Source organism: Heteronotia binoei, chromosome 10, assembly GCF_032191835.1.
Source record: "Heteronotia binoei isolate CCM8104 ecotype False Entrance Well chromosome 10, APGP_CSIRO_Hbin_v1, whole genome shotgun sequence".
Classification (NCBI taxonomy): Eukaryota; Metazoa; Chordata; class Lepidosauria; order Squamata; family Gekkonidae; genus Heteronotia; species Heteronotia binoei.
Window position 1 is genome coordinate 42,645,318 of NC_083232.1, and position 27,842 is coordinate 42,673,159.

The following is a 27,842-nucleotide window of genomic DNA, read 5'->3' on the forward strand; positions in this document are numbered from 1 at the left end:
GGGTAGGGAAATACCTGGCGATTTGGGGGAAGGAGCCTCAGTTTGGGGAGAGGAGGAGCTTCAATGAGATATGACTCCAGAGCCTCGTGCGCGGGGGGGGCGGGGAGACAAGGGAGCGCGCGTGCCCACAGAGAGGACTCTTGAGTGCCGCCTCTGGCACCTGTGCAATAGGTTCGCCACCACTGGTCTAGGTGTTCTCAAGAGGTCCTAAGTGGTGACAACAGGTTACCAGTGTATTTTCTAGATGACCCTGGTTCTAAGGAAAGATACTATCTTCCCTTTCCTACAAAGAATGATAATGAATAATAATTTCAGAGTTATTGGAAATTTGCACATGCTATATCCCTCTTCACCACCACCCTGGCTGAACAGGGATATTGGATTCTTATCTCATTACAGATGTTAATTTAAGTTAAATAGTAGGTTGTCATTATACAGTTGTTCAGTGGTAGAGCATTTCCTTGGCATGCAGGGAAGGTACCAGGTTCAATCCCTAGCATCTCCAGTGAACAGAGAAGATAGTAGTTGATGTGAAAGTTCTACGACTGTAGAAAACCGCTGCCATTCTAAGTAGACAATAGCAGTCTTGATGGACTAATGGTCTGATTCAGTGTACAGCAGTTTCAATTCAAATATTCACGTGTGTAAAACACAACCCACACAGGAAAAAGTGTGACTAAATTTAGCCTCCACCTCATCTCCCAAACAGCCAAATAAAATGCTCACTTTCAAAAAAAGATTTCACATGTGCAGCCCTGGTTGGTAGATATGTATGCAGGAACTAGAACCATGCCTTCTTGAACACTTAATTACTCTTCCAGCTAGGAATAATCATGCTCCTAACTACCATGTTCAAATTTCCAGTAACTCTCACATTATAATTCAAGTTTAATCCATTGCTTCATAGTTACTGTTGTAGGGGAGTGCTTCACATATTTCAGTGGTGGTAACAGTGAATACAAGGCTGCACCCTCATCTGGATTCACTGAACAGGATGGAAGAACTGATGACTCACAACCTAAGCACCACAGCTTTCTCAGGTGCAAGACATATATTGTAGGAACTGTTAAACAATACTGATAAAAAGGCACAAGTAAGTATATGAATCCTAAAATCAACAACAAAGATTTACTTAAACAAAAGTTTTATTTTTAAAAAAATTATATAAAAAGTCATCTGTAAGCATTTATACAAATGAGGTATTTCAAAAATACATACACAAAAAATAAATTAGAACTAAAATGAGTTATCAGTAAAAATGAAATATGCGGAAACACGGCATCATTCAAGGCAGTTTTTAGTATATACAGTACTCTGGGTGTATAATGAAACTATTATTTTCAAACTGATTTATAAAAGCAAGGGGTGACACAAATCCTAACCAAATCATCTGGTTTCCAATAAGCCTTGTGTATTTTTAAGTGTGCATTTTGTTCCTGAACTCTCCATCTAACTGCAGCCCCCGGTACTTTACTGAGTGCTATTCTGGAAAGCTTCCAGACTCTCAGGGGCTGTGAAGGATTGCAGAATGAAAAGTTTCTAGTATCTCCAAAAAGCCCTGGTTTGTGCCTGCTTTCAGCTTCCAGTCAGAGAGATCAATTTGTGGTTACCAGGTTGAACTATGGCTACTGTATGGCACTAGCTCCTACATTACCAACTAAAAACTATATGACATGTACTTTCTGTAGAATCTATTAGGCCCTGTAAATAACTTAGTCTTACTTAACATTCGTACATTTGAGTTTACTACACAAAATATTATTCTCCAATAAAGCATTCAAAAAAGGATTTAACAAGGTAACTGCTATTTACATGTTTACCAAACAATGCAACTTCTGAAATTCAATAAGCTTAATATATTATTCCTTGTACAACTCATATACATGTAAGTCTTTATAATGCAGGCATTATAAAATTCATGACACAGCTATTCTTATTTCAGTCATTTCTTTCACCAGGAATCAATTGGCTGCTTAATTTCATCAGCAGTTTCATGACGAGACCAGCCTAAGCAGAAAATACATGTAAAAGTCAAGATTTTACAAACACAAATATCGGCCTGCTTTTAAATCTCAAAATCAGCACAAAAACTTTTATTTTTATACCAAACATTTAAGGCTGCAATCCTGAAAACAGTTATCAACAGGAGTTTCTGACTACATGAAAACTCAAATTAATAATAATTGAAATTAAGTTGCCAGTAATTTTTCGTGGAAGACTTTTCCACGAAAAATTACTGGCAACTTAATTTCAATTATTATACAAAACATTTAATGTTAAAATGATAAAACCTCTTAATACATAATATCTAACATTATCTATTACTCACATATTACTCACTCTCCAAACAAATGTGGGGAGAAAAGACTAGTGGTAACATTTCCAATTGGAGTTAGTATTAATTTCTACTGAGCCCAAAGACTTCCCCTCTTTGGAAATCTTCTGATTACACTTCGCAGGATCAAAGGTCAGGCACATTACTTCTGAAGTTTTATAGTGTTATCCCTGCTATCTCACAGAAATGTTTGCTGTATCATCTTGTATAATACATCCCCAAACTAAATTCTGGTGGAAATGTGAGATCTGGACTACAAAAGCTGGATCTGAACTAAAAGTCAGGATTTTCCAAACACAAATAACTGCTTGCTTTAAATCACAGACCCTCCCTCACATCGTTCCTCAGGGTCCTGATTCCCCAGGAGCAGCTTTTTGTGGAGATCAGTGGAAGAAGCAGGAAAGTTCCATTCTGCTAATAAGAAAATTTAGTCTGGATTTAACCCTCATTGTTTGAACATGAAGGACAAAACATATACACAGTCACAGAAGAGCAATCAGATCTCAGGGTGGTGATTTTCTGTAACTTAGTGATAACGGAAAGGGAAGGTTGCAAGAGGAGGGGACAAGATCCCCTTACTGGTTCTTGCCAGCAAAATCCACTGAAGTGCTTTCATTTTTCACTTGCCCTAGACTCCTATCCTGACTTTGAGGCTGGGAGGTCTGCAAGAGGAAGGCAATGAACAAAACTATGGTTTATTACTTAGGATGCAACGCTAAATCAGAATTAACAGTGGTTTCTAAACCTGCTTGAACCATGGCTTCAGTCTGTAAAACAACTCACAAACCATAGCTTGTAGATTCAAAACGAACACCGAACAATTGTTTGATACCAAGCCTAATTCTTGACTTAAAAAGATGATTGTGTGAGGTATGGAATATAGATTGTTAATCTATATGGCAGTCTGATTGTTAATATGGCAGTCTGATTGTTAATAGATTATGCTTCCAGTGCTAACATACAAGTGCCATCTCTTTTCCTGAGACTTAAACAGCATTTCTACTAGCCCTAAAAGTGGTTGTACACATAACACCAGTACTGAGATGTATCTGTACACAACATTCAGTAGCTTGCTTACCTGCTTTGTATGCACTGTAAAACTCATTTTGTTTTCCAGGCTATGAATCTGAAAACAGGTATCTACATCTCCCAACTGCCACATGAAACAACCATACTTTAAACTGATGAGCAAAGCCTGTAATACAAAAGGAACAAACTGGAAGACCAGAATAAACTTCCAAGTTGCCACTGAGCAAAGATCCTCTGAACAGTGATAAAAGCTTCCTTCCCCTTAGCTTATATAAAATAGATGTCTGACATATATACTAAAATGGGGAGACAGTCTGATAATTTGTAACAAGTAATTTTCATAATAAAAAATACCATAAGTGAATACCTCATTGACAAAGACAAGGACCAAATTTTGTTTCATGATAAAAATACCCTAAATGAATACCTCATTGACAGAAAACAAAGACCAAACCTTTCAAAACAACTTTGAACCTGCTACTAATCAACACATGAATTCTTTGCTACTTATGTTATACCCACTTTAACAAAGTACTCCCCACAAAAGCAATATTTCTTCTTTGTGGACTCTGGGTATTACACTAATTAAACATCCAACCCAAGCAAGGAATAATTTAAAAGGAAAAAACCAGTCCAGAGGCACACTTGCAGAACACTGAAGATATTTTCAGTGCTTCCCCATCTATAACTGCACTGTATACTTTCCTCAGATGAGGGATAAAGAATTAAAGTTCCTGAGCTTGCCTCTCCAAGTCACTTTCTCTATCAGCATCTTAGTGCTAGAATTAGTGAAGCTTTGAAAAGCAGCATCTTTAAATTGGTAAAAGAGAAGCAAAAATGTGCTTGTGTTTTGTACTCTGTTGTCAAGAGTCATTGTTTGCTACTTAAAATAGCCATAAGGCCAATGAACGTACCTTGGTTTCCATATTTAGAAGATGTAGTCCTTTGACATTTACGCCTACGTACACTCTGATGACTTTATGATTACTTGAGCTCGCTTTTGTGAATACTTGTCCTGTGAAAAAAGCAGCTCCATAGGTTGGGATCTCCCAACAGTTCTGCAAAAACATGCGCTGCAGGTGATGCATCTCTTTACTCACACCCTCGCTAGTACTGAGACTCTGAAAATACAAGGTGACATATCCACAAGAAATACTGTAATAGCTTTCAGTTTGATTTCATTTCTTTAGGTAGAATTTTTAAGAAAGCTACATGTAACAACTGCAAAGGATTCAGAAATGAATAAGTAAACTGATCACAAAGCTAAATTTTACAAACAATAAATGGGTTAATATAAAATACAAAGCAATAGATTTTTAAAATTAAGACATTTATAGTACTTAATTTTTATTTTAAAAAGATTTGATACCGGCACCCAAAATAGCGTTTCTGTGACTGCAAGGACTTCTGCCCATTTTATTTTTTATTTTTATTTGATTTGACTTTTAGCCCGCCCTTCCCGTAGAACAGGCTCAGGGCGGGTTACATCATAAAAACAGTCAACAGTAAAAACAATAAAAGACCAGTTTAAAATATATAAAATCTAAAATTAGACAAATATGGCAGATTCTGCCTCACAGATGTGACCTATTGTCCAAATCCAGCAGATCTTGTAGCGCTGGGATGGAATGAGGAATGAGGGGGGGGGGGAGGCCGATAACAAGTGATGCCAACTGCCTCAGCTGAAAGCCTGGCGAAAGAGCTCTGTTCTACAGGCCCTGCGGAATTGAAGCAGATCCACCAGACAGGAGCCAGGGCTGAAAAGGCCCTAACCCTCGTCAAGGCCAGATGGACGTCTCTGGGGCCGGGTATTACCAAAAGTTGTTGGCTTGCTGATCGTAAGGATCTACGGGGCTCATACAGGGAGAGGCGGTCCCGAAGGTATGCTGGCCCCTGGTCATATAGGGCTTTAAAGGTAAGTACAAACACCTTGAACCAGATCCGGTACTCAATGGGTAGCCAGTGCAATTCACGCAGCACAGGATGGATCCGTGCCCGTACAGGCGACGAAGTCAACATCCGTGCAGCAGCATTCTGCACCAGCTGCAGCTTCCGGAGGAGGGTCAAGGGAAGCCCCATGTAGAGAGAGTTACAATAATCTAGCCTGGAAGTGACCATTGCATTGGTTACTGTGGCCAGGTTGTGGGGGTCGAGATACAGGACCAACTGTCTGACCCGCCTCAGATGGAAAAAGGCAGTGGTGGTAACCTGGGCCTCCATGGTTAGAGAGACATCCAGAAATACCCCCAAGCTCTTCAACCTTGATGCAGGCGTCAATGGACCCCCATCAAAGGATGGGAGCCTGATCTCTGATCCCAGTCCCTTATAACCTAGGCACAGCACCTCCGTCTTCGATGGATTCAGTTTCAGCCGGCTCTGTTGCAGCCAACCAGCCACAGCTTCCAATGCCCTACCCAATTCCTCTGAGGCTGAATCCGGGTGGCCATCCATCAGCAGATAGAGCTGGGTGTCATCTGTATATTGATGACACCCCAGCCCATACCTCCGGATGATCTGGGCAAGGGCGCACATGTAGATGTTGAATAACATTGGGGAGAGAATTGCTCCCTGCGGCACACCACATTGTAATAGGTGCCGCTGGGATAGTTCATCCCTAAGCGCCACCCTCTGTCTCCGACCTTGGAGAAAGGAGACCAGCCATTGTAGGGCCAGCTCCCATATCCCTAAGTCGGCGAGGTAGTGGGCCAACACTTCATGGTCGACCATATCAAACGCTGCTGACAGATCAAGAAGGATCAGCAGCGCCGAACTGCCTCGATTCAGTTGCCTCCGGATATCATCCACCAAGGTGGCCAACATGGTCTCTGTCCCATGGGCAGGGTGGAAGCCGGACTGGAAGGGATCCAGGACAACAGCATCCTCCAAGAAAGTCTGAACCTGCGTTGCCACCACCCTCTCCACTACCTTGCCCAGGAACGGCAAGTTTGAAACTGGGCGGTAGTTTGCTAGGACTGTAGAGTCCAGAGAAGGTTTCTTCAGGAGGACGGATCACTGCCTCCTTCAAAGCCCCTGGGAATGCCCCTGTTGAGAGGGACAAATTGATGATCTCCCTTGGGGGAGTTCGTATGTCGTTACTGCAGGCTTTCACCAGCCATGATGGACAAGGATCAAGGGGGCAAGTGGTGGGTTTCACAGCAGCCAGGGTCTTGTCAACTTCATCCTGGGAGAGCAGGCTGAAATGGTCCAAAACTGGACCTGAAGACGGGCAAGGGGCTTCCAGTTCCATTACTGTATCAATTGTGGTTGGAAGGTCGTGACAGAGCGACAAGACTTTATCTGCAAAATAATCCGCGAAAGCCACATAGCCTATATCCATTTCCCTAGTGTTTGGCATGCCCTGAGGCAAAGATGTTAAGGATCAAATTAGTCTAAATAATTGAGCTGGGCGCGATTTTGCAGAAGCAATGGAGGCAGCATAGAACTCCTTCTTTGCTGACTTCGTCGCCATCTCATAGGTCTTCATAAACGATCTATAAGATGTTCTTGTAGCTTCATCTCGGGACTTCCGCCACACTCTCTCTAGTGTCTCAGCTCCCGTTTCATCCGCTTCAGCTCCAGGGAATACCAAGGAGGCAAGTTGATATGGGGCCGGAGAGGGCGCTGGGGAGCTACCACATCAATGGCTTCAGAAAGACTGCCATGTCAGTCTTCCACCAGCTCATCCAATGGGCTGCCAGGGGGAATTGGATCCCACAAAGCCTCCTGGAACCTATTTGGGTCCATTTGGCTCCACGGGCAAGCATAAATCCGCCTAAACAGGGAGGGTTAGGCGTGGATAGCCAGGCCTTCAGGACAAAGTGGTCTGACCGTAGCACCACATCTGTTGTAATACAGTTCACTCCAATCCCCGAGACAAAGATAAGATCTAGCGTGTCACCTGCCTGATGTGTGGGAGCTGAAACAACTTGGGAGAGTCCTAGTGCTGCCATGGAGGACACCAGGTCCTTAGCCTGAGAGGTCACATCCTCTACATGGACACTGAAGTCTCCCAGAACCAATAGTCTGGGATACTCCAATGCCATGGAGCATGATTCGTCCTGCTCACGCATGGCAATCCCCAAATCCTGCACCTGTGGGATCTCCACTAGCCCAGGAATAATATTTCAGGGGCATTTGGGACTAGTGGTGGGGGAGTACATTTTGCAGGTAGAATCCTTTGCACCTGCAGATTCGCTGGTCTGGATCCAATCCATACTGTTTCAAGTTCAAATGTATTCACCATCTCACATCTTCAAAAATAAAATCAATGGCAAAACAATCAGCACTAGGAGCTATTTTGTGTGTGTTATTTTACTGTCAATGGTAACATTTCCAGAAAATAAAGGGCCATTTAAAAAAAATTATTGAATTGAAGACCATTTTTAAGGACAGGGACAAAGAGCTGATGGGTGTTCTCACCTTGTACTCGTGAAGTATTCTGTTTGTCCAGTGTAGTGCCTTACTTTTTAATTTTGTGACTGGTACTATAGATTTTAAGTTTTCTTCACTGGAAATAAAATCACAAATATTGACTATTTGTACTATACTTTATAGCTATGAAACATTTTTGTCCCAAGAATGAATCCTGATGTGCAACACGAAATCACACACCTACTTCTACATGTGATGATCTATCTGGTTCAGCAAGTAGTCCTTAAATTCAGCTCTAATTGGTGGGGAATGACAGAATGCCTACCGTCAGCGACAGCTCCAAACAGCTGATTGGTGGGTGAGGTATCTCACCTACTAGATGTATATTGTTTCCTACAATGCAGCATCCTTATTTTATATATACCTTTCTCATCTTTATCACAATGTGTAGCAACCAATATCTAAAATAAAATGTAATTATTGTTACAAAACAACTAACTAAATCTTCCATTAGACTCAACCAACTTTATACATGTTGACTTCAATTAGGATGACCGTGTTGTAGAGATCTGCTACATATGAGCAATATGTATTTATAAGATATTATTTAAAACATTTGTACACCAGTTTTCAGTTTTAAAACTTTCAAGGCAGTTAATACACATGAAATTACTAAACATAAATGATCTACACAGCACATAAAACAAAGCATGGCACGAACAGAAAGCAAAGCCAGAAAGTATTATCTATTTGCTAAGATGGTTAGTAAGGGCACAGAGGAGCAGAAGCGATAAGAGGCTATAGAAAGAGATAAAAGGCTATAGAAAGTGCATAGTGAAACTTCCAAAATAAATATCATTATTAAATGAATTTCATCACGTCCCAATATATAGAGCTACCTAGCGGAAAACACAGAAAAAACCCAAACTCAAGCCTCCCTCATTTCTTCTAGCTTCCCATAGTTCATAATTATAAATAAGTAACCTATGTTGAAACCTGGTTGTATAATTATGTTAGAAACTTGATGTGGTATAGTAATGTTGTATTAAGATTGGGAAATCAGATTATAAAACCCTACTCACCATGAAACTCACTGGGTGACCTTGAGTAAGTTACTCTTTTTCAGACTAACCTACCTCACAGGTTGTTCTGAGGACAAAATGGAAGATGAGAGGACTATATATACCATCCTAAGCTTCTTGGAGAATCAATGGGATAAAAATACATCAAGCAAACTACATACACTTTTACATATTTAAAATATTTTTAGCCCACCATTTTTTCTGTAAAGGACTCAAAGCCAACCAGCCTAGTCTCCATCTTGACTGAACTGCTCTATCTCAGCCACATGACCCCAGCTGATAGAGAATGGCTTAAAGCAGGGGTGTCGAACTCATTTGTAATAAGGACCAGATCTGACATAAATGAGACCTTGTCGGGTTGGGCCATGTCATGCTGGGCCAGGTTGCGTACCCATTTAAGATTAGGTAGCAGAGATATAAACTTTATAAAGGACACAGACAAACACAATTAAATTTAAAAAAAAACCCCTTAAAATAAGCTTCAAACATTAGCGCCCATTGGTCTTAAAGGTGCTTTCTTTGTATTTTTCCTATGCGATCCAGTGAACTGGGCAAAAGAAGCTCTGGCTCTTTCCTTCCTTCCCGAAGGGACCGGGGGGGGGGGGGGTTGGAAAAGCCTCAGCCAATAGAAGGAAGAGAGGTTTGGCTCAGTAGCTCTCCTGTGCAACTGAGAGACCCTGGCAAAGCAAGCTCTGCCTCTCCCCCTTCCTCCCCAAGGGAGGAGCCTCAGCCAATGTTGAAAATAGAGGCTTTGCTCCTGTTCAACTGAGCAAGCCTTGAAAAGCGATCTGTGATGCAGAAGGAGGCAAGAGAGAGAGAGAGAAGGAAGTAGATGACAGCCAGTTGCTCTGGGGCCTGATAGGAGCCCTCTGGGGGCCTAATCTGGACCCCGGCTGCATGTTTGACACCCCTGACCTAAAGCAAACACAGATGCATCTACAGATTTAGTTGGATGACATCCTATGCCAAAACTTTGAGTGATCTTATTCAAAGGTCTTACATAGATATAAAAAAACACTACAGGACACCACATTAAAACCCGTTGCTACTCATTCCGAGTTTCCAATCACACCCTTCTGAACAGGGTCTCGTAGGAAAGACTTAAATTATTCAACAACTTTCTCCCGATCTCTACACCATACTCCAAGCTTCATAATAAAATCAGCCATCAACCATGTCAGGCAGCTGGGAGAGCCTACAAAATTTATACAGAAGCATTCCCTTACCAATCTGTATGTGCAGTTTGTTCCAAACTGGACCAGAAGCGAGACCTAAAAGGCTTGAGGTCAGAGAAGTCATCCAGGAAACCCTGAAGCCAATAAAATACTTCCATCCTATGAATTTTTAATTTAGTTTTTTTAATGGGTTTGTTTTGCTGGCAGTGGCCCTCTTCATTTCTCAGAGAGACTTGTTGGTCCTGACTCACCAGATAAAGTTAGATGTCCTAAAGGAACTGATAGAATTCGTTCAGAATATGTCCCCCCCAAAAAAAACCCCCAACAACTTAATTTCAAAAGAAAACAATAGCAAATTCACTCACTTCAGGAAACCCTGTTTGTGCTTTTTACTTTCATAATTTCCATAGACTATTTGCAGCAGAAGACTTGCAAGGGTTATAAGCTTAGCATCAGGTGAGGTGTAGAAGCCTTTCAGCAGATTGTACCTGGCCTCATCAAACAGGATAAGAATAGCCAGTGGATCCTCAATCTACAGCATAAACAATCAAAACAATCAAACATATTTAGCAAATATAATTGTAGTATCAGTAGCTCTATATGCATCAAAGATGAGTTGCTAAGGTCTATACACATCTTTGTTTTTCCAAGGAAATGCTATATCTGAAGCATCAAGTTAAGTTAAAGACCTCTTCCTTCTTCCTTTCACAAAGACACCTTCTCTATTAAGGTTAGCAGTAAATATTTAAATGAATGAGCAGATTAATTTTAAAAATCAGTTTATGGGTAAAAGGGTGCCTTAATAAATAGAACAGGGCTGTTGTTTGTTGCATTGTCTTCTAACTGCTGTAATCCAAGTATTTTAGAGTTGGTAATCATTGTTGTCTAGTGTTGTAACCTGCCTTGAGTTTCAACAAGACAGACTACAAATAACATAACTAAATAGAGTGCCAACTGATTTTGATTATTTTTTGTTTCACTAGTCCCATGTGTGAAACATATGAGGAGAGCCAGTTTGATGTGGCGATTAAATTCGCGGACTCTAATCTGGGAGAACTGGGTTTGATTCTCCACTTGTCCACATGCAGCTGCTACGTGACCATGAGTCAGTCACAAGTTCTTTCAGAGCTGTTCTGCTCAAGAGCGCTTCTTGGGAGAGCTCTATCAGCCCCACCTCACAGATGTCTGCTGTGGGAAAGGAAATGAAATTATAAACTGCTCTGAGACTCTGAGTGAAGTGCGGGGTATAAATCCAATCTTCTCCTCTTCTTCTTCCCATGTGTGGCTTCTGTTATGAAACATGTGAGGAATTTCCAATGCTTACCAGTAGAACACAGGCTCTGCTTGTGGGGGTGGGGAGTGGAACAATTAATCCCTGACATATTCTGTTAAAAAGGTTAACAAATGTTGGGAAAGGCCATTCTTCGCCTGAGACTGCCCATTGCCAGTCAGAACAAATATTAAACTAAATGGACCAATGAGTCCATATGAATGTTGATGCCGATATGCTACACAGCCACTATTATTGATTGTAATATATTGAATGTGATGCCTATTTTATGGTACATCATGATTTCAATGATGTGATTTACTGGATTTTATTGTATTTATTGTCTATAATATAATATTGTTGGAAGCTGCGGTTGGAAGCTGCGGGAAGGGAGGAGCGGGTGTGTATATATATATATATATATATATATATAAATAAATAAAATGAAATGAAATGTATATCTACAGCATGATTATTTTATAGGATGGTTGCTCCCCTTCTGGAGAGATCACTCAAATGGGGAAACTTGTAGTTTTGAAAATGTGTTTGACATAGTAGAATATGCAAAGGCGAACCTTTTTTTCAACCGCCAGAGGAAGTCTCACATCTCTCCTCAAGAAAAGCTGTGGAGTTTCCCTTTGAGGATCCAGGTTTGTCAGTTCAGTGAGTATTTCAGGCCAATCACGGACATGCTGCAGAGGTTTATGATATGGCTTCAACTGGAGACCTGTACAACAAATGCAAAACATGTAAGTACAGATCAAGTATGCATATACTGTACAAAGTTTAATTTGATTTTTTTTTAAAGCCCATACATTTTACCAATATAAATTTAATAACAACTAATTCCATCTATATTGCATTTTAACCATTCCAACAAGCATTCTCATATACTGTTGTCTATATAAATGTCCTTAAAAATGAATGACAGCTTTATTGAAAATCAAGTCACTTTTATTGTAGAAAATAACTCCTTTAAACACACACTAAAAGGTCAACAAGGAAGTTGCATATTTTTAAAAGCCATACAATACTTATTAAGACCAAGATAACACAAGGAAGTTCTAAGCTGGTTCAGAGCCAAAGAAAAAAACATTAGTGATATACTACACAGGGATATTATGACATTTTATTGGCTAACATGTTTTTGATGTAGCATAAAATTTCACAGAGTCTTCTTTATTTATTTATTAAATTTTTATCCTGCCCTTCCCTGCAAACAGAACACATGTTGGCTCACAATTAAAAACACAGATAATACAATAAAAGCCTTTTACAGTTCTATAAATTTGTTATACTTTAGATACACCAAGATGACCAATGAACCTGGGAACATGTAGTCACTGGACATACTAGGGGTTTTTTTTTGCAGGGGAGAGGAGTGCAGGGAAGGCCAGAATAAACAAGACAACTGTTGCCTCAACCAAAAGCTCGGTGGATACAGGTCCTGAGGAACTGAAGCAAATCCTGCAGAGCTCTGATCTCACTCATGTCCTTCAGGCTGGGGACTCCCAGTAGCTGTTGTTCAGATTAGCATAATACTCTTTGAGGGACACAGCGGGAGAGGTGGTCCTGCAGTTATGTTGGTCCCAGAGCTTACAGGCCTCTCGATACAGGGCCTACTGTAAGCTCCCGGAGGATTGGCTACATCAGGGGTGTGTGTCCTAATATGCAAAGGAGTTCCTGCTACAAAAAAAGCCGAGTACTGGGAGCCAATGCAGATGGCGGAGCACTGATAGGATATGCACTCCTAGGACACACGCCACTGAGTTTTGAACCAGTTGGAGTTTCCGAGACCACCTCAAGGGCAGCCCAGCATAGAGCAAGTTACAGTAATCCAGCCTGAAGGTGACCACTACATGGCCCACTGTGGCTAGATTGCAGGGAGAGAAATAGGGAACCAGTTGCCTGACTAGCTGAAGATGGTAGAAAGCTCTTCTGGCAATGGCCTTGACCTGAGCCTCCATAGAGAGTGAGGCATCCAAGATCACCCCAAACTCCTCACTGTCAGCGCTGGCATCAATAATGCCCTGCCAGAGGTTGGGAGACGGATCCTTAAATTCATTCTTTCATAACTCAGGCACAGGACCTCCATCTTTGATGGATTCAACTTCAGGCAGCTCTGCTGCAACCAGCTAGCCATGGCTTTTATTGCCCTGGCCAGAACCTCTGGGGTGGCATCCAGTCAGCTGTCCATCAACAGATACAGCTGGCTAGGGGGTGAATGTAGATGTAGATGTTAAATAACATAGGGGAGAGGATCGCCCCTCTGTGGAACACTGAATACCAAAGGGTAGTGTGGTGAAACTGTCTCTCCAGTCGCCACCCTGCCCCTGTCTGTGGAGAAACAAGGTAAGCCACTGCAAAGTGGACCCTTGCTGTATCAATCGTGGAAGTCTTCATCTGTTCACAAAAGCTAATACAAGAATAAAACCTCCTTTGAATATTTTCAAAAATTATTTAGATCTAAATCTTAAACACTTTGCTTCGGAGACAAAGGCTGTGATTGTATAGAGATTTCCAGTAGCCCTTTCACCTTGAAATCACTACTACCTACATAAAAGTAGTTCCAGTGCAGCTTTTATTAAGTGCATGAATCAATAAGGATTTAAACCCACATCTTTTCCTCTCATTATTAATATTTAAAGGCTTTTGGGCACTGGCTAACAGTCACAAAAGAATTGCATTATAGCTCCATATTTGTTACAGTTCCTCCTCTTGATGAAATATTTACTTATGTGGATATTTATACCTGACTTCTCCCAATGGGACACAATGTTCTCTCCCCCCCTTCCTTTTATCCTCACCACAACCCTGTGATGTAGCTGAGGCCCTGGGTGAAAGACTGGCCCAAAATCACCATGGCAAATCAGGGATTCAAACCCAGTTTTCCCAGATCTTAGCTCTAACCACTAAACCATACTGGCTTTCATAAACAGCCACAAATGACAAAAGTATAGAAACCTTCACCAAATGTTCTAGCACTGCTTTGACATGTATAGTAATCACTGTGGTGTAGCAGAACTATAGACTAGACCCAGAGAAACCCAGGTTCAAATCCCCATTCCTCACAAAACTCTCTAGTTGACCATGGGCCGATCATTCTCTTTCAGCCTAACTTTCCTTAAAAGGGTTGTTGTAAGAATAAAAGTGATGGATTGAATCCAGAATAAATTTTCTGCTCCTGCAAGGAGGCCCTTTTGTCAGAGAAACAGAATATTCCTGCCCCTCCTCCCATTGAAGCTCACTCATTTCCCTCCAAAGGGGCTGCTGAGGGGACAGGGAACCCTCATAGACAGCTTAAGAGACAAAACAGGAGTCTGCAGCATCTCTTTTACCCCATCTCTTTGTTAGCAGAAAATTGAGTCTGGATCCAACCCACAGTAAGGAGAATTATGCATACCACTCAGAAAAAAGGGGTGGGGTAGAAAGAAATTCTATGTTCTCAAATATTATGTTCACAAAACTCCCAACCTTTAGTACTTACTAAGGTTTTCAGAACAGATCCAAATAGTGAAGTACTGCTGTGCTTCTTGAGAAAGATGCATTCCTTCCATTATCTGTTGCACAGTAGTGTTGTTTCCATGTTTCAACTCAACCGAGCGATATGATCCATCCATCCGATAAATTCGCACCTTCTCATACTATAGGATATATTACAAACAGAAGTGCATAGAATTTGGCCGGCTACAACAATGAGCCAAATTTTTATTTATTTAAAAGCTTCCTATCCTGCACTCTCCAGAATCCACTGATGTGGCTAACAACATAAAATGAAACAATAAATAGGTTAAAGACAAGAGCCTGTGATATAGATGACAAACAAGCTTCAAAGGGCCGGAATTCCACAGGTGCAGCACTAATTAAAGGCAGCCCCCACCTCTAAGTGCCACCCACCTTGCTTCAGTGGGCAAGAGGCCAACACAGCTTAGGACAAGGCCTTTAACTTAATGAGGACTCAACAGGATGGGAGATGGTCCTTCAAGTATCCAGGCATTAGCGCCTTCAAGGAAAGTACCACACTCTGAACTATGCCCAGTAATAGACAGGCAGTCAGTGCAAATCTTTTAGCATAGGAGTGACATGATTCATATCCCACCTCTGACCACAACCTCTGGCCATAGCATTCTGAACTAATTTAAGTTTCTGGACAGTTTTCAAAAACCATCCCGTCCACAAACTGTGGGAAAGGCATGAAACTCTGCCTCTTACGATGCAATCCTATGTACACTTTCCTGACAGCAAGACCTGAGTTGGATTCTGAGTAGAGGTCCTTAAGAAGGCACTCCTTCAAGTATCTGAAGAAGTATTTGAAGGGGATGTATTTCTTTTGTGATGTGTGTGTGTCTGCATCTGGAGGTCATGGTGACTTCTGGTGACTGATCCCTACTGGGGGCCTGAAGGATATTCAAAGAGGTGCTGAATAAAGCCTGTCCTTGTCCTCCTGACTACTGGTATTTCAAGGAGGTCTCCCATCCAAGTGCTTGCCAGAGTCGACCTGCTTAGCTTCCAGGATCTGACAAGATTGGGCTTGCCTGGGCTATCCAGGTCAGGAGAGAAGGCACTGCTAAAGAGCCTTCTAAAGAAATCTACTCAGGTGGGGCTTGCTCTCAGGAAAGTGTTCTGAAAATTGCACCACTAGTAATTGCCTCATGGAAGAGTGGTTCAAGAAAGTCCCACATAAATAAATATAATCAGGGGAGCATGCTGAACAGGAACTTATATACTTTCAGCTATACTACCAGATAACTTAAGAGGCAGAATGAATGTTTAAAATGGAAATAATAAAATCCTAATAGAGGTCACTGTACAGTTATGTCTTAGTTGGTTTAGCAGCAAAGTGAATAGGAGAACGGAGCTGTCTATTCAACAAGTTGGGATTGCATTTGCCTTTCTCTAATAATAATCAGGCACTCAAATTCTGGTCACTATACAAGAGACTAGTGCTTGTACACAAGTGATCAATAAATGTTTAAAAGGTTAATGCATACTGGTTTATTTATGGCCTCTTTCAACAAGTTAGCTGTTTTTTCCCATTCATTTTGTTTGTTCTCTTCACAGATGTTCAATGGCGTTCTTCCTTGTTGATCTGAAATATGCTGTAAACAGAAATAAAAATGATTACAAATACAGCCTTCTAAAAGCACAAACCCCTGTGAACACTGGAACATGTACAGTTTTTTGGGGGTGGTGGTGGGAAGGAGACAGCAACTGCTGTCATGCACTGGCATGGTTTTGCTTGTGCTCTGTGCTTCCTAACTCCAACATGTGGAATTGGTCAGCTCTGATGTGCACTAATGCAACATCTGCATATGTTCAGAGCATTGACTGGCTATTCCTGGTTCAAGATGGCAACGGCATCAGAGAAGAGCTTCCTGTTTTGCTTCTTGTATTGTGTTCTTCCCACTGTTTTAAACTTTACAGCTGGCAAAACAGTGTTCAAAGGCAGCATGAGAAACTAGGAACAAGCAATGAATCTTACTCTGTCAATTTCTGGATGGTTTAGGAGAATCTGAACAATATCCGCATGACCTCCCCCTGCAGCAAAGTGAAGAGGAGAGCTGAGCTGCCCATTCAGCAAGTTGGGATTGCATTTGCCTTTCTCTAACAACATCCGAGTGGCTTCCACTTTTCCATACCTACACAAAGAGTAAATACAAACAGCATCAATGTTTAAAAATAAAGAGAAGATTTCACATGTGATGAAACGAGTGGATGTTCCTTGTAATTATAAGACAGGTGACTTGAATACCTTCCTAGAATAACCTCATATGCTTCACAGACTTCCACTCTGTTAACTGTATGGATTTATTCTATGTAATCTGCCTTGAGCCTCAGTGAGAAAGGCAGACTCTGAATAACATAAATAAATAATAAATAAAACGTATCTTTGCAATTTAGTGAAGCGACTGTGTGTGTGTGTCACTGCTCTATAAATAAGAGGGGAAGTAACCATTCTCATTCAATTCCTTTTTTCAAAATTTTTGAATTTTTCCCTAATACTTCCAACAAAACTCAAATATCAGTTCCAAGGATAACACCTGGAAAAACCATGCAGTTGTTAATAACAGCACTGCAAATCACAGGCTGTATGTAACTGCAATGTTTGTAAAGGTTTCACAAACACTGAATTTTGGGTTATGTTTTTACAATTAGAATGTAATAATGATAAAAAGCAGTGAAATGCCATCATTATGATGAGGTGTGTGTTCAGGTTTAGGAAGGATTTATATCTTGCACAGAACCATTAAAGGAGCTACAATATATCACATGGCAAGCCCCCACTGGGGCCCTCTTAGTGGAGGCCAAAACACACTTTGTGAGTACAAGAATTTCACCTCCACTGCAAGATTCTCCTCCGATTCAGTGCTTAAGTATTCTGCATAGAAGTGAATGGCAGCCATTTATTTGTATAGAGAAAGGAAAAGGGTGGAAGCTCAGACAGCTTCAGGAAATCCCAGTCCCTGGAGTTGCCTTCTTCCAACTCTGCCCTAATGTAGCCAGCATACATTGTCCTATAGAGCCCAATGGAATTACACTAGTTCACTACTGCAAAAGCACAATCATTCATCTGCACAGACCATTCTGATTCGTGACATGTGACAGAACCTTGGGAACAGATATATGCCATTACATTTTTCATTTGGAAAGAGTGTTCTGCTTACCAGCATGCATAATGGATAGGTGCCCAGTGGTCATTGTCCAACTGGTTTACTGAAAGGTTTTCATCTAAGAGCTGGCTCAACAACTCAGTGTCTCCTTCACAAGCACTACGGTGAAGAGGAAAGTCATCAACCCACTGTCGCTCCCTAGAAAAAAAAAGAGTTGGAAAAAATGCAGTATGTTGGTCACGTTGCACCTCTGTGACATTCAAAGACATAAAAGGTTAATACAATAATGAGATTTTATTAATTCACACAAGGTAGCAACTGAGCCAGATTTCCCACACCCATTAATGCGTCTTTAACAAAAGGCACTTTGAGATGATATTACACATCACAGACCTACTGGTAGGATATTTCACTTTAGAACCAACACATGTTGAGGGAGAAGTTTAAAAACCCTGAGCTATTAGAATAACAATTTTATCCCATCGAAGACAGATTAACACACTGGTCCTTAAAGACCAACTGGAACACAGGTTATTTTTATGAACAAAAGGAATAAAAGTAATGCAATACTTGTCCTCCATGACACTGCTCATGCTGCGCTGCCACTTTTCACGCTTTGGAATCTGTATTTTGGAGTAGTCTGGAGCCCCAAGACCAAAGTATGGATTTATAACCACTTTATCAACCTGGAAACACCATATAATAAAAAAAAGAAAGACTCAAAACATATACTAAGGAATATTAGAAGCTAACAGGAATATAAAAGCTGTCCTGAAGTTGTTATTCTGTTGTCCTACCCTGTTGGTATACTGAAGATCTGACCCAAACAAAGGATTGTAGATACACATGTCTGCTTTCTCCAGCGCCAGCATTTTACTCTTGATTTCTAACGCAGTGTATCCCATGTGAAGTGAGCTTTCAGTTTGCCCAGGTTCAACAGCATATGCAGGGTTTGTGACGTTTGTTTTAATTCTTTCTAGGGGAGATGGTCTGAATAGAGCTGGGATAGAATGTGATTGCAAATGCCGTTCTTCTAGCCATCTGTAGAACAGAATGAATAAGCCTCATTAGCAATGATTCCTATAACTGCAGATTAATCTGTACTAATTGTGTACTTGAATAAGTGGCATTATACTAATCCTTCACAAAGATACATGCTCAGAGGCTCAGTACTACAGGTCAATATCCTGTTGCCCTGATACACACAAAGATAGTCACTACCAGGGCCTTTTTTGTAGAAAAAGCCCAGCAGGAACTCATTTTCATATTAGGTCACACTCCCTGACATCACCATTGTTCAGCATAGGGCTTTTTTGTAGGAAAAGTCCAGCAGAAGCTCATTTGCATATCAGGCCACACCTCCTGATGCCAAGTCAGCCGGAACTGTGTTCCTGTGCATTCCTGCTCAAAAAAAGCCCTGGTCACCACTAAACCTTCTGTACAACTTGAGAGCAATGTTCCCTCTAAGCTGCGGAGCCTTGTGAGCAAAAATTCTACTTTGTGATCTACTGGCATTCAAGTTGTAAACTACCACATAAATTAGTGTGCTCTGGGGCCATCCTTCCTGAGCTAAAACAAAAATGTGTGAACTGGAGGCTAAAAATCTGTGATCTAGTTCACACTAACTCAGCTTAGAGGGAACACTGCCTGAGAGTAAGACCAACTGAACTGAATGGACTTGCTCTCATTTGCACCCCTGACATGGAGGCAGACTCCCAGTGAACAGCACTTTCCTCTGGCACTAGGTGCTTTCTGGCTGACTGAAATATGCAACTTTGCATGAGTGAAAGCATCCAGCACTGGAGGACGCTTACAACACTATGGATCCTGCCAGCATTGGTCAAGACCAATACACAGGCATTTGGCCAGATCATGCCTTTGGTTGTTCAGTTGGGTAGAACCAGAGAGCAAAGGAACATGCAAGAACAGCTAATAGCTAATTCATTATCACTGGGAGACTCAGACCTAACAGTTGTCTTAGGAGTTGTCAAAGCAACCTAACAGTTGTGCTGGGTGCAGCTCAGCTGATGGAGAAAAACCCCCCTCTTCTGCAGGACTCTCACCACTATCATGAGCCTATGAAACAAGTTCTGATTCATGCTGTGACTCAGCAGGGAGTCTTTGATCACTGTTGCTGTGGTCGATGCTGTACTCATCTATGAGCGACTTATTTATAAGTTAAAGCCCTCCATAAAAATAACTTGTGAATAAATAGTTTAGAGATACATCAAAGGATTTTTTAAAAAGCCTGTACATTCAGGAAAATAACAAAATAATTTATAACAGAAAGTTTTCTAGATGTTCAAACATTAACAAATGCATTGTGGCATAAGCTTCCATAAGCTGTGTCATGCACAGAAATGGGCTATGTGCCATAATAAACTTGCTAAGTCTTTAAGGTGCCACAAGAGCCTTTGTTTTGACAGATCCACAGTGCAATCTGATGTAAAGTTACTCCGCTTTAAGCCCAATAAAGTCAATGGGCTTAGCCTGGAGTAACTTTGTTCAGGATTTTGCAGTAACAAAGAAAATACAAGTCACTTGGACTTGTATTTTAAGGCAAAAAAAGGAAAATATTATCTAATTCTTTACTGATAGATCAAGATGGGTAGCCATGTTAGCAAAAAGGAGTAAGAATCCAGTAGCACCTTAAATTTTATCAAAATCTGAGCCAGGGTAGGAGTTTTCATGAGTCACTGCTCACTTCTCCAGATACCAGGTAAATTACATACTTATCCAAGTAAATTAACATTCTAGCTGTAAATGTAGCAAAGTGAGTGCTTGATTCACTGCAGACCCTCATAATATCTTGTAAACAGTAGAAAACTGGGCATCCAGGACTGTATGCATATTTTGTGTTATCTATAAAAGAAACAAGAATTAAAAAGCAATTTTAATAGCTACAAAAACCTTTGTACTCCATGATACAATTTTAACCTTATAACCATTTCATGTTGATGTTCTAATCCAACCTCTTATAAGTACATTATCTCAAAACCTTCCCCTTAAGTTTGCTCCTTGACTGTACAGGCATCTGTTTCTCACATCATGCAAACCCAAATACTTTGCACTTGGCAACTTTTTCTTCTAAAGACCATATTGATTGTAATTATGATGCTCTGTGGAATGCAGTCATGCAAGTGTATTGGATACAGCTTGCAATTTAATTCATGAGAAGGAACCCAACTCTCATTTAAGACACTGGTGACTGTCCTATTTATTTTAAGCTTCCCCCGCCACATACACCTCCTGTAGCAAATGGAGCTTGAATGCAGCTTAATCAAACTATGAAGTATTCAACTGTCTGGGATGCCTGAATGCAAGAACTCCCTGCACACAGAAAGCTAGATGTCAGACTAGATGCCTTGGATCTCAATAAAATAGGTGGACTATAAATGAAGTAAATAAATCCTAGCCTGGCATTTACCTTGACATGCTCGTTTTCTGTGTACAGAAACCTTTTAGTAGAGTAGCATTTTATCACATGAGCCTCCACTGCATTTTGAAATAGTACAATCAAGACATAAGTTTACTTCCTCATCTGTTGTATGATAGAATTAGGCCTTAGAGATATTGCACTTAAATCCCAGCTCTCCCACTGAACTTTTCCAGCCCTAGATTCTACCCTTTATCTCTGCTCTTCTTGTTTGTTGATTGCATTTGGAGAAAACAAAGATTTGGCTGAATTTGTTCATGTTCAGCATTTCAAGCTCATATGGTCACCTTTCCTATCTACTATGCCAAGAACCATTTTATCACATTATACATGAGTACTGCCAGTCCTTGGGGCCTGTACTACAGGGGTACGCATGTGTGTCAAACAGGCCTTGGCATGTGCATCAAACAGAGGGATGCCAGGCCTTTTTGCTCAAGCAAAGCACATAAATAGCAGGGAACATGGTCTGTGCAGCACAGTCAGCTAGAAAACCAGACCGTGGCAAAAAGACTAATCCTCTAGAAACAATACATTTATAAAGTAGAATAAATGTTAACACATAATGCATACACATAAGAATATTACATAATGCAACACGTCACCATCCTAAAGGTAGAGAGAAATAGTCTCAAAAAACAAGTCCCAAGCACTTCAAAATGATTTTATAATCCAATGTCTCTCTATTAATAGGTGCTTGCTGACTTCTCTGGACCTGGAGACTCTTCTCCCACTGTTGGGGTGCAGGAACCTTGAGCTTGACAATCGTTTCGTCTTTTTCGAGAGCCCTGGTTCATCCTGCTATATAGCCTCCTTGGAAATGTTTACATTCATTCAAAGTGGAAAAAGATAAAGCCTTCTACTCAGCTGAGTAGAAGAATGTATACTGCAATATTTGAAAACTCCAGAGGACACCACCATATATTACAAGCGTAACCATACCAACTTCTAAAAACATAAAACTTCAACATTTTATTTTTACCTTTTACAACGGTTGGTACAACAAAAAGTGATGCATCTTTGCCTGCTTTCTCTCCATCAAGAGGAAACTTCTTCATTAACATAACTCTTTTTCCTGGACATAATAATATATACGATTAAGTAGAAGAAGCATCTCTCTTAAAATCTGTCTCTGTTGCTAACATGCAACATACAGAAAACTAAGTGGATGCTTATGCTCAAGTTTTAAGTTCTCTTAGCATGAGTTTAAAGGTAGGCTGGGAGCATCAAGGAGGGATTTCTTGCCTGACATCTCCCGCTGCCATCCTCTGCCTTATTTGACCAAATATTGGACAGCAGATTCTATTCCCATGTCTGCTTCTGGTTTGGCCACATCAGCAGCAACAGAAGAACTGTAAGTCAGCCAGAGCACTGCCACAGTAATATCCTCTATCCCATCTGAGACAATCAAACATGTTTCTGTTCCAGCAAGTAGTCAATCAACCAGGGATTGTTTCACTCAGCCAGGTATTTTATGTTGCTAAGTAACACTGAAGTTTTATTGATTTGCTTTATTTATACCCTGTCTGTCTCCACAGTGGGGACCCATGGCAGCTTCCATCATTCTCCTCTCCTTTATTTTATCCTAACAACAGCCCCGTTAGGTAGGTTAAGCTGTGTGGTTGGCCCCCGGTTACCTTGCAAGGTTTCATGGCAGAGTGGAGATTCATACCTGGGTCTTCCAGATCCTAGTCTGAGACTCTAACACCACATTGCCTCAAACTGATTAGTCTGAATTTTCCTATGATAACTTGGTTAGTAACCCTGAAACCACTGCCATGAGATTATAAAGTATAAATAAAGAAAATAAATAAATCATTGCACTTGGCTTAATAAATTACAATTTGCTTTACAGAGAAAAACAACAGAACAGTGTTATTACCTTTGATACCTTGATTTCCTGGTGAAATTGGTTTAGTGGTTTCTAGTATATAATCCAAGATACTTTGTGTTACATCACTGCCTCCCTGAAGCTTAGTTTCCAACAGCATTTTCTTTCTTTTTTTCTTGTGTCCTTCAATGGGAACTTCCAGCAGCAAAATCTTGTAACAACCAAATTGAAAACAAGTTAAACATGACAGAGTGGGTGTCTGTTCAGGGAAGAATAACTCCATAAACCTTACACTTGGATGACACGCAGGCATACTTGACTTGACTTTACAACCAATGTTACACCACTGTCAAAGCAATTATTGACGGTCAGAAACAGCATGGAGGCTAAGTGGGAAGGGAGGGAACTGGAAATTCATAGAGTCATAGAGTTGGAAGTGACCTCCAGGGTCATCTAGTCCAACCCCCTGCACAATGCAGGAACTTCACAAATACCTCCCACACACACATACATGCCCGCTCCATGCCCAAAAGATGGCAAAAACCTCCAGGATCCCTTGCCAAATTGGCCTGGAGAAAAATTGCTGACTGATCCCAAAGTGTCAATCAGTATTTCCCTGGGTGTGTAAGAAAGGGCCACAAGAACTAAGCACTGATGCAACCCCTCCTGCCCTCCTTCTCATGACTGCTGGTGTCTTCTTCCAAGTCTTTGGTTGCATACAAGCCAGTTATTTTATACTTCAGTTTTCTGAATGTCTAAAAGAAACTTTAAACACTGGTTTTCTTACACTCATCCTCTTTCCTACTGGCAACACCATCCTCATGTCATGAAACGATGCCAGTTGAGCAGCACTGAGGTCCAACTGTGTTATTGCTCCTGAAACTACTGAAAATTATTTAGTAATAGCTGGCCTGGAAGATGTAGAGTAGAAGGAAACATGTGACAAGCAGAGACATGTTCCATCTTCCAGAACTATTTTGTATGCAAAAGTTATATTCCTGTAGGGTACCCTCCTGAGTTGCCATTCATAAAGATGTATCTACGACAAGAATGCCATTTTCACTGAAGCTGCACCTGTGCTGCCTATAGTTATACAACATAACTCCATTTAATGCAATCGCTACCTACCTCATATGATTTGGCCCGATATTCACGAGAATTCAGACTTGCAGTATTTTTGGGGCGAATGACAGCCACATAAGCATCAGTTGTAAATTCTGGGTTTCCCATGATTTGTTATTACTCCTTTGTTACTGAAAAGAATAATTAAAAAAACAATTAAATTGCTAAAAAACAGGTTCACAAAAAGCTATAATTCTCTCTCTCTCCCTCTACATTTTGGAGGGGCTTTTCTATATTCAGAACCCATTTTTTTTCTTTGTGCTCTGACTCCTTGATTGGCTAAAGAAAGCCAGCACGTAATTATGTATCTCAAAGAAAGGCAATACATAACTGAAACCAATCTAAAACACTTTATTAAACTCATGCCTAAGAAGCCTTGTTTAAGGAATGCAAGTTAAATCCAAACAACCTATAAGGAAATGACTAAGAGATGCGATACCAACAACGTCCTTTGCTGGTCATGAACCACATATTCAAAAATGGGCTGCATATATGGTTCTTGAAGCTAGATCTAATATTTGGAGTTTAGCATGCAGTTTGCAACACTTACCACCCAGTGCTGAAGAGATATGACTATTAGCTTTGACAATGAAACAGTGCAATCCTATTCAGTGTTACTCCAGTCTAAACCTATTGATTTCAAGTCACCTAAGCACAGAGAATAGTATTGATCTCAGACTTCCTTTCCTGTCAGTATGCAGGACTTGGATTCATACTTCTTGCCCTTTTAAATAATACTCTACTATCAAAATTTACAGCATAGACATAGATTATCAGATAAAAGGTAAGCACCAGTAAGTTGTGAATGCAGATCTCTAAACTGGGACCACTATTTGACATAAGATTTATACTCATAAAAATGCCTTTAAAACTATTATCATGAAAACAAAACTAACAAAATTAAAACATTTTAAGACAAGATGCAATATTTCCCATGGCAACAATGAACATTTTTACTGCGTTAGAGTTTATGAAACAGTAAAAGGTGAAACTAGTACATTATTTAAAGTGTTGATAAAGCAAGAGATCATTCTTCTTCACTCCTAACCATTATTTGTCAACACTGTTGCAGGTAAAGAACTGTAATGATGAGTCTGTTACTGATAGCTCAACCCATACCAAAGTTAAAATAAAACTATCAAGCTTAATCAGAATTTAGTTTTAACGCTCCCCCCCCCTGTTTTTTTAAAAGGGCTATGGATCATCCACTAAAGACAGAGCTGCGCAGCAAGGGCAGTGGCTATGTTTAATGCTGAAGGCTGGACAGAAGTCTCTGACCCCAAGCCAATAATGGTTAAGGGCTATACCAAGATGAGATCCAAACAAGGCAGCAATTGTCAGTGGGATATGAACAGATGTCTTGTTGGAAATGAAGGCCCCTGCTTCAGCCTCCAGACTCTGTGGCACAGAGAACAGATAGCTAGATAGGCACACTGACCTTTCCTTCCTGTGCTTATTCTTCTGCCACTGTCCTCTCTGAAATGTAGACTGCACTCTCAGGGACAACTTCCTTTCACTCACTCTCTCAGATCCTTTTTCCTTCCACACATCAGGAGGGAAGACACACTGTCCTCTCTTGGAATGAGGAAACAGATGGTCCTCTTGCCATCTGCTTCCATCCTTAGCTAGTAAGTTAGTACTCTCTCCTCTTTTTTATCTAAAGTGTACTTCTAAAAGAAAGAAAGAAGTACTGCTCTTTTAAACGTGCAACGTGGCTCTGTGTAGTGTTGTAAGCTGAGTAACCTGGTGAAGAGACGCTGCTACATTTGTAGTTTTATTTAAAGCACTCTGCTAACCAGTGAGTATTGGACTAACAATATCAGTTAACCCCACTATGTCTTGCCTGATGAGGCAGCACTGCAAAACCCTTTTCTCCCACGCAGCCCAACTTCAGTGTGTGGATCTAACCCACATTCCCACATATACAAGATCACACCTTTGTTTTCTGTGGTAACTGGTCTGGAATAATTACTGTCTCAGCAACTACACGCCTTCATTGCAAGTACAACCAAATACCACACTTTAATCACCTTAATAGCAAGATGTCATACACCGATGATGACATGTGAGATTATGTGTTGATTGCTCTGTGCAATGATTATGGGAGGACTGGTGGTGAGCAACTGGGGCTGATAGTCACTGAACCTAGGATTAAGTGGCTCATTCAGAATTAGGGCTATAGAGCGGAATTGGGTGCAGGAAAAACAGATAATTTTAAGGTGAGCAGAATGAACAACAAATATGTCTCCTATGCATGCTTACTCAACAGTACAAGGATGACATGAATACATGAAGTTGACTGATGGTGAACCAGACCCTTGGTCCATTAAGGTCAGTAATGCCTAGTCAGCCTGGCAGCAGGTTCTCCAGGGTCTCAGACTCATGTTGAGGTCTTTCACACCTCTTACTGCCTAGTCCTTTCAATTGGAGATGCCTTGGAGTGAAACTAGGTCCTCCTATATGCTAAACAAATACTGTACTACTGAGCCATGGCCCCTCCCTTCCGAACAGCCATAACAGTACACGGAAAAAATTCCAAGGGATGCAATTTATACATATATTAGAAAAGGAGATTTACAAGGTTGCGCCATTTTCAGCAGAAGAGGTGGGAGTCACATGTTTAAACGTTTCTTCCCTAGGGGGTTGTGTGAGTATGTTTTAACTCAGCTCCTTGCGGATCCAAAACAAGCATGTCAGGAAGAAAAATACAGTCTAGCTTTCTGTAGACACACCGCTTTTATGCACCTTGAGGGCTGGGGGTGGGGTGGGGTTATTCAAACAGGCAGCTCTATACTGTCATTACGGTGAATGGTCGCTTTCGACAGAATTCAGCGGTATTTACTTCTAAAGGAATTGTGCACATACTGCAGCTTCAGCCTATGCACCTTTACTCAGAAACAAGCCCTTGCTGTGTACAGCGCGGACTTCCTTCCAGGTCTGCATGCAAAGGACTGCAACGTTTACAGACCAAAGCGATGCAGCTGAAATCAACACCCGCAAGCTAAAAAGAGGAGACCGGGCACTCCGAGGATCCTGCCCCTGTTCGTTTCCCTTACCTTGGAGAACCCGCAGTCCTTCCGCTTCACAGGGATGCATCCTCCAGCCCCCAGCGGAGATTTCACTTTTCGGCGCCGGCTCCGCCCAGCTGCTCCCCTCCCACCCCGGGCAGCAGATCCGCTTCCCGTGCGGCTCCGGCGGCGGATGAGTTTCCGGGTCGGAGGCCCGATTGCTTGTTGCCGCCGTTGTGTTGTTGGCCGCGAGAGGTGCGGCGGCTTTCTTTGCGAGATGCCTCAGCTCCGGCTGGGACCGTGACTTCGCCTCTGGGAGGAGGGCGGGCAAGCGGGGAGCAGGGGGAGGAAAGGACGCTGCGGGAAGAGGCCGGCGAGGCCCGTGCGCTGCTGCCAAGTGCAGAAAGAGAGACCCAGGCGCCGGGGAGGGAGGAAGGAAGGAAGGACCCCGCAGGCGAACAAAGGGGCAACAGCGCCCAGGGAGGGGAAACTGCGGACCCCTCGGCCGGGTCTTCTCCGGCTTAGCTCGGCCGGGCGCCTCCCCGCGTTTCTGCGGGGAAGAGAAGGCAAGCGGA

At 41.4% G+C, this 27,842-nt stretch overlaps 1 protein-coding gene across 3 annotated transcripts; it reads right to left on the reverse strand.

Moving 5' to 3' along the window:
- Window positions 1–1,127: 1,127 nt before the first annotated feature.
- KRIT1 (KRIT1 ankyrin repeat containing) lies at window positions 1,128–27,607 on the reverse strand. 3 transcript variants are annotated; one of them, XM_060248499.1, is made up of 17 exons: window positions 27,316–27,607; window positions 24,266–24,390; window positions 23,189–23,348; window positions 22,289–22,381; window positions 20,606–20,735; window positions 18,671–18,914; window positions 18,444–18,559; window positions 17,928–18,071; window positions 16,745–16,901; window positions 16,254–16,361; window positions 14,750–14,906; window positions 11,838–11,989; window positions 10,358–10,524; window positions 7,784–7,871; window positions 4,279–4,485; window positions 3,414–3,530; window positions 1,128–2,007 (listed from the first exon to the last, which is right to left on the reverse strand). In XM_060248499.1, the coding sequence occupies exons 2-17, from the start codon at window positions 24,365–24,367 to the stop codon at window positions 1,939–1,941; spliced, it is 2,211 nt and encodes a 736-aa protein (XP_060104482.1). In that variant the 5' UTR covers window positions 24,368–24,390; window positions 27,316–27,607; the 3' UTR covers window positions 1,128–1,938. The 3 variants fall into 3 exon arrangements, with proteins under 3 accessions (XP_060104482.1, XP_060104481.1, XP_060104483.1); XM_060248498.1 differs by lacking the exon at window positions 27,316–27,607 and having other exon boundaries at window positions 24,266–24,394; XM_060248500.1 differs by lacking the exons at window positions 1,128–2,007; window positions 3,414–3,530; window positions 4,279–4,485; window positions 7,784–7,871; window positions 27,316–27,607 and adding an exon at window positions 8,070–8,196 and having other exon boundaries at window positions 24,266–24,394.
- Between the last annotated feature and the right edge of the window lie 235 nt (window positions 27,608–27,842).

Bases quoted from the DNA above. Each gene is read 5' to 3' on its own strand.
- KRIT1 (XM_060248499.1), bottom strand. From the start codon at position 24,367: ATGGGAAACCCAGAATTTACAACTGATGCTTATGTGGCTGTCATTCGC. The intron at 23,349-24,265 runs GTAGGTAGCGAT...GGTTGTTACAAG, and splicing joins ATCGGGCCAAATCATATGAG to ATTTTGCTGCTGGAAGTTCC. The intron at 14,907-16,253 runs GTATGCATTAAC...TATATCCTATAG, and splicing joins AAGAGGCCATAAATAAACCA to TATGAGAAGGTGCGAATTTA.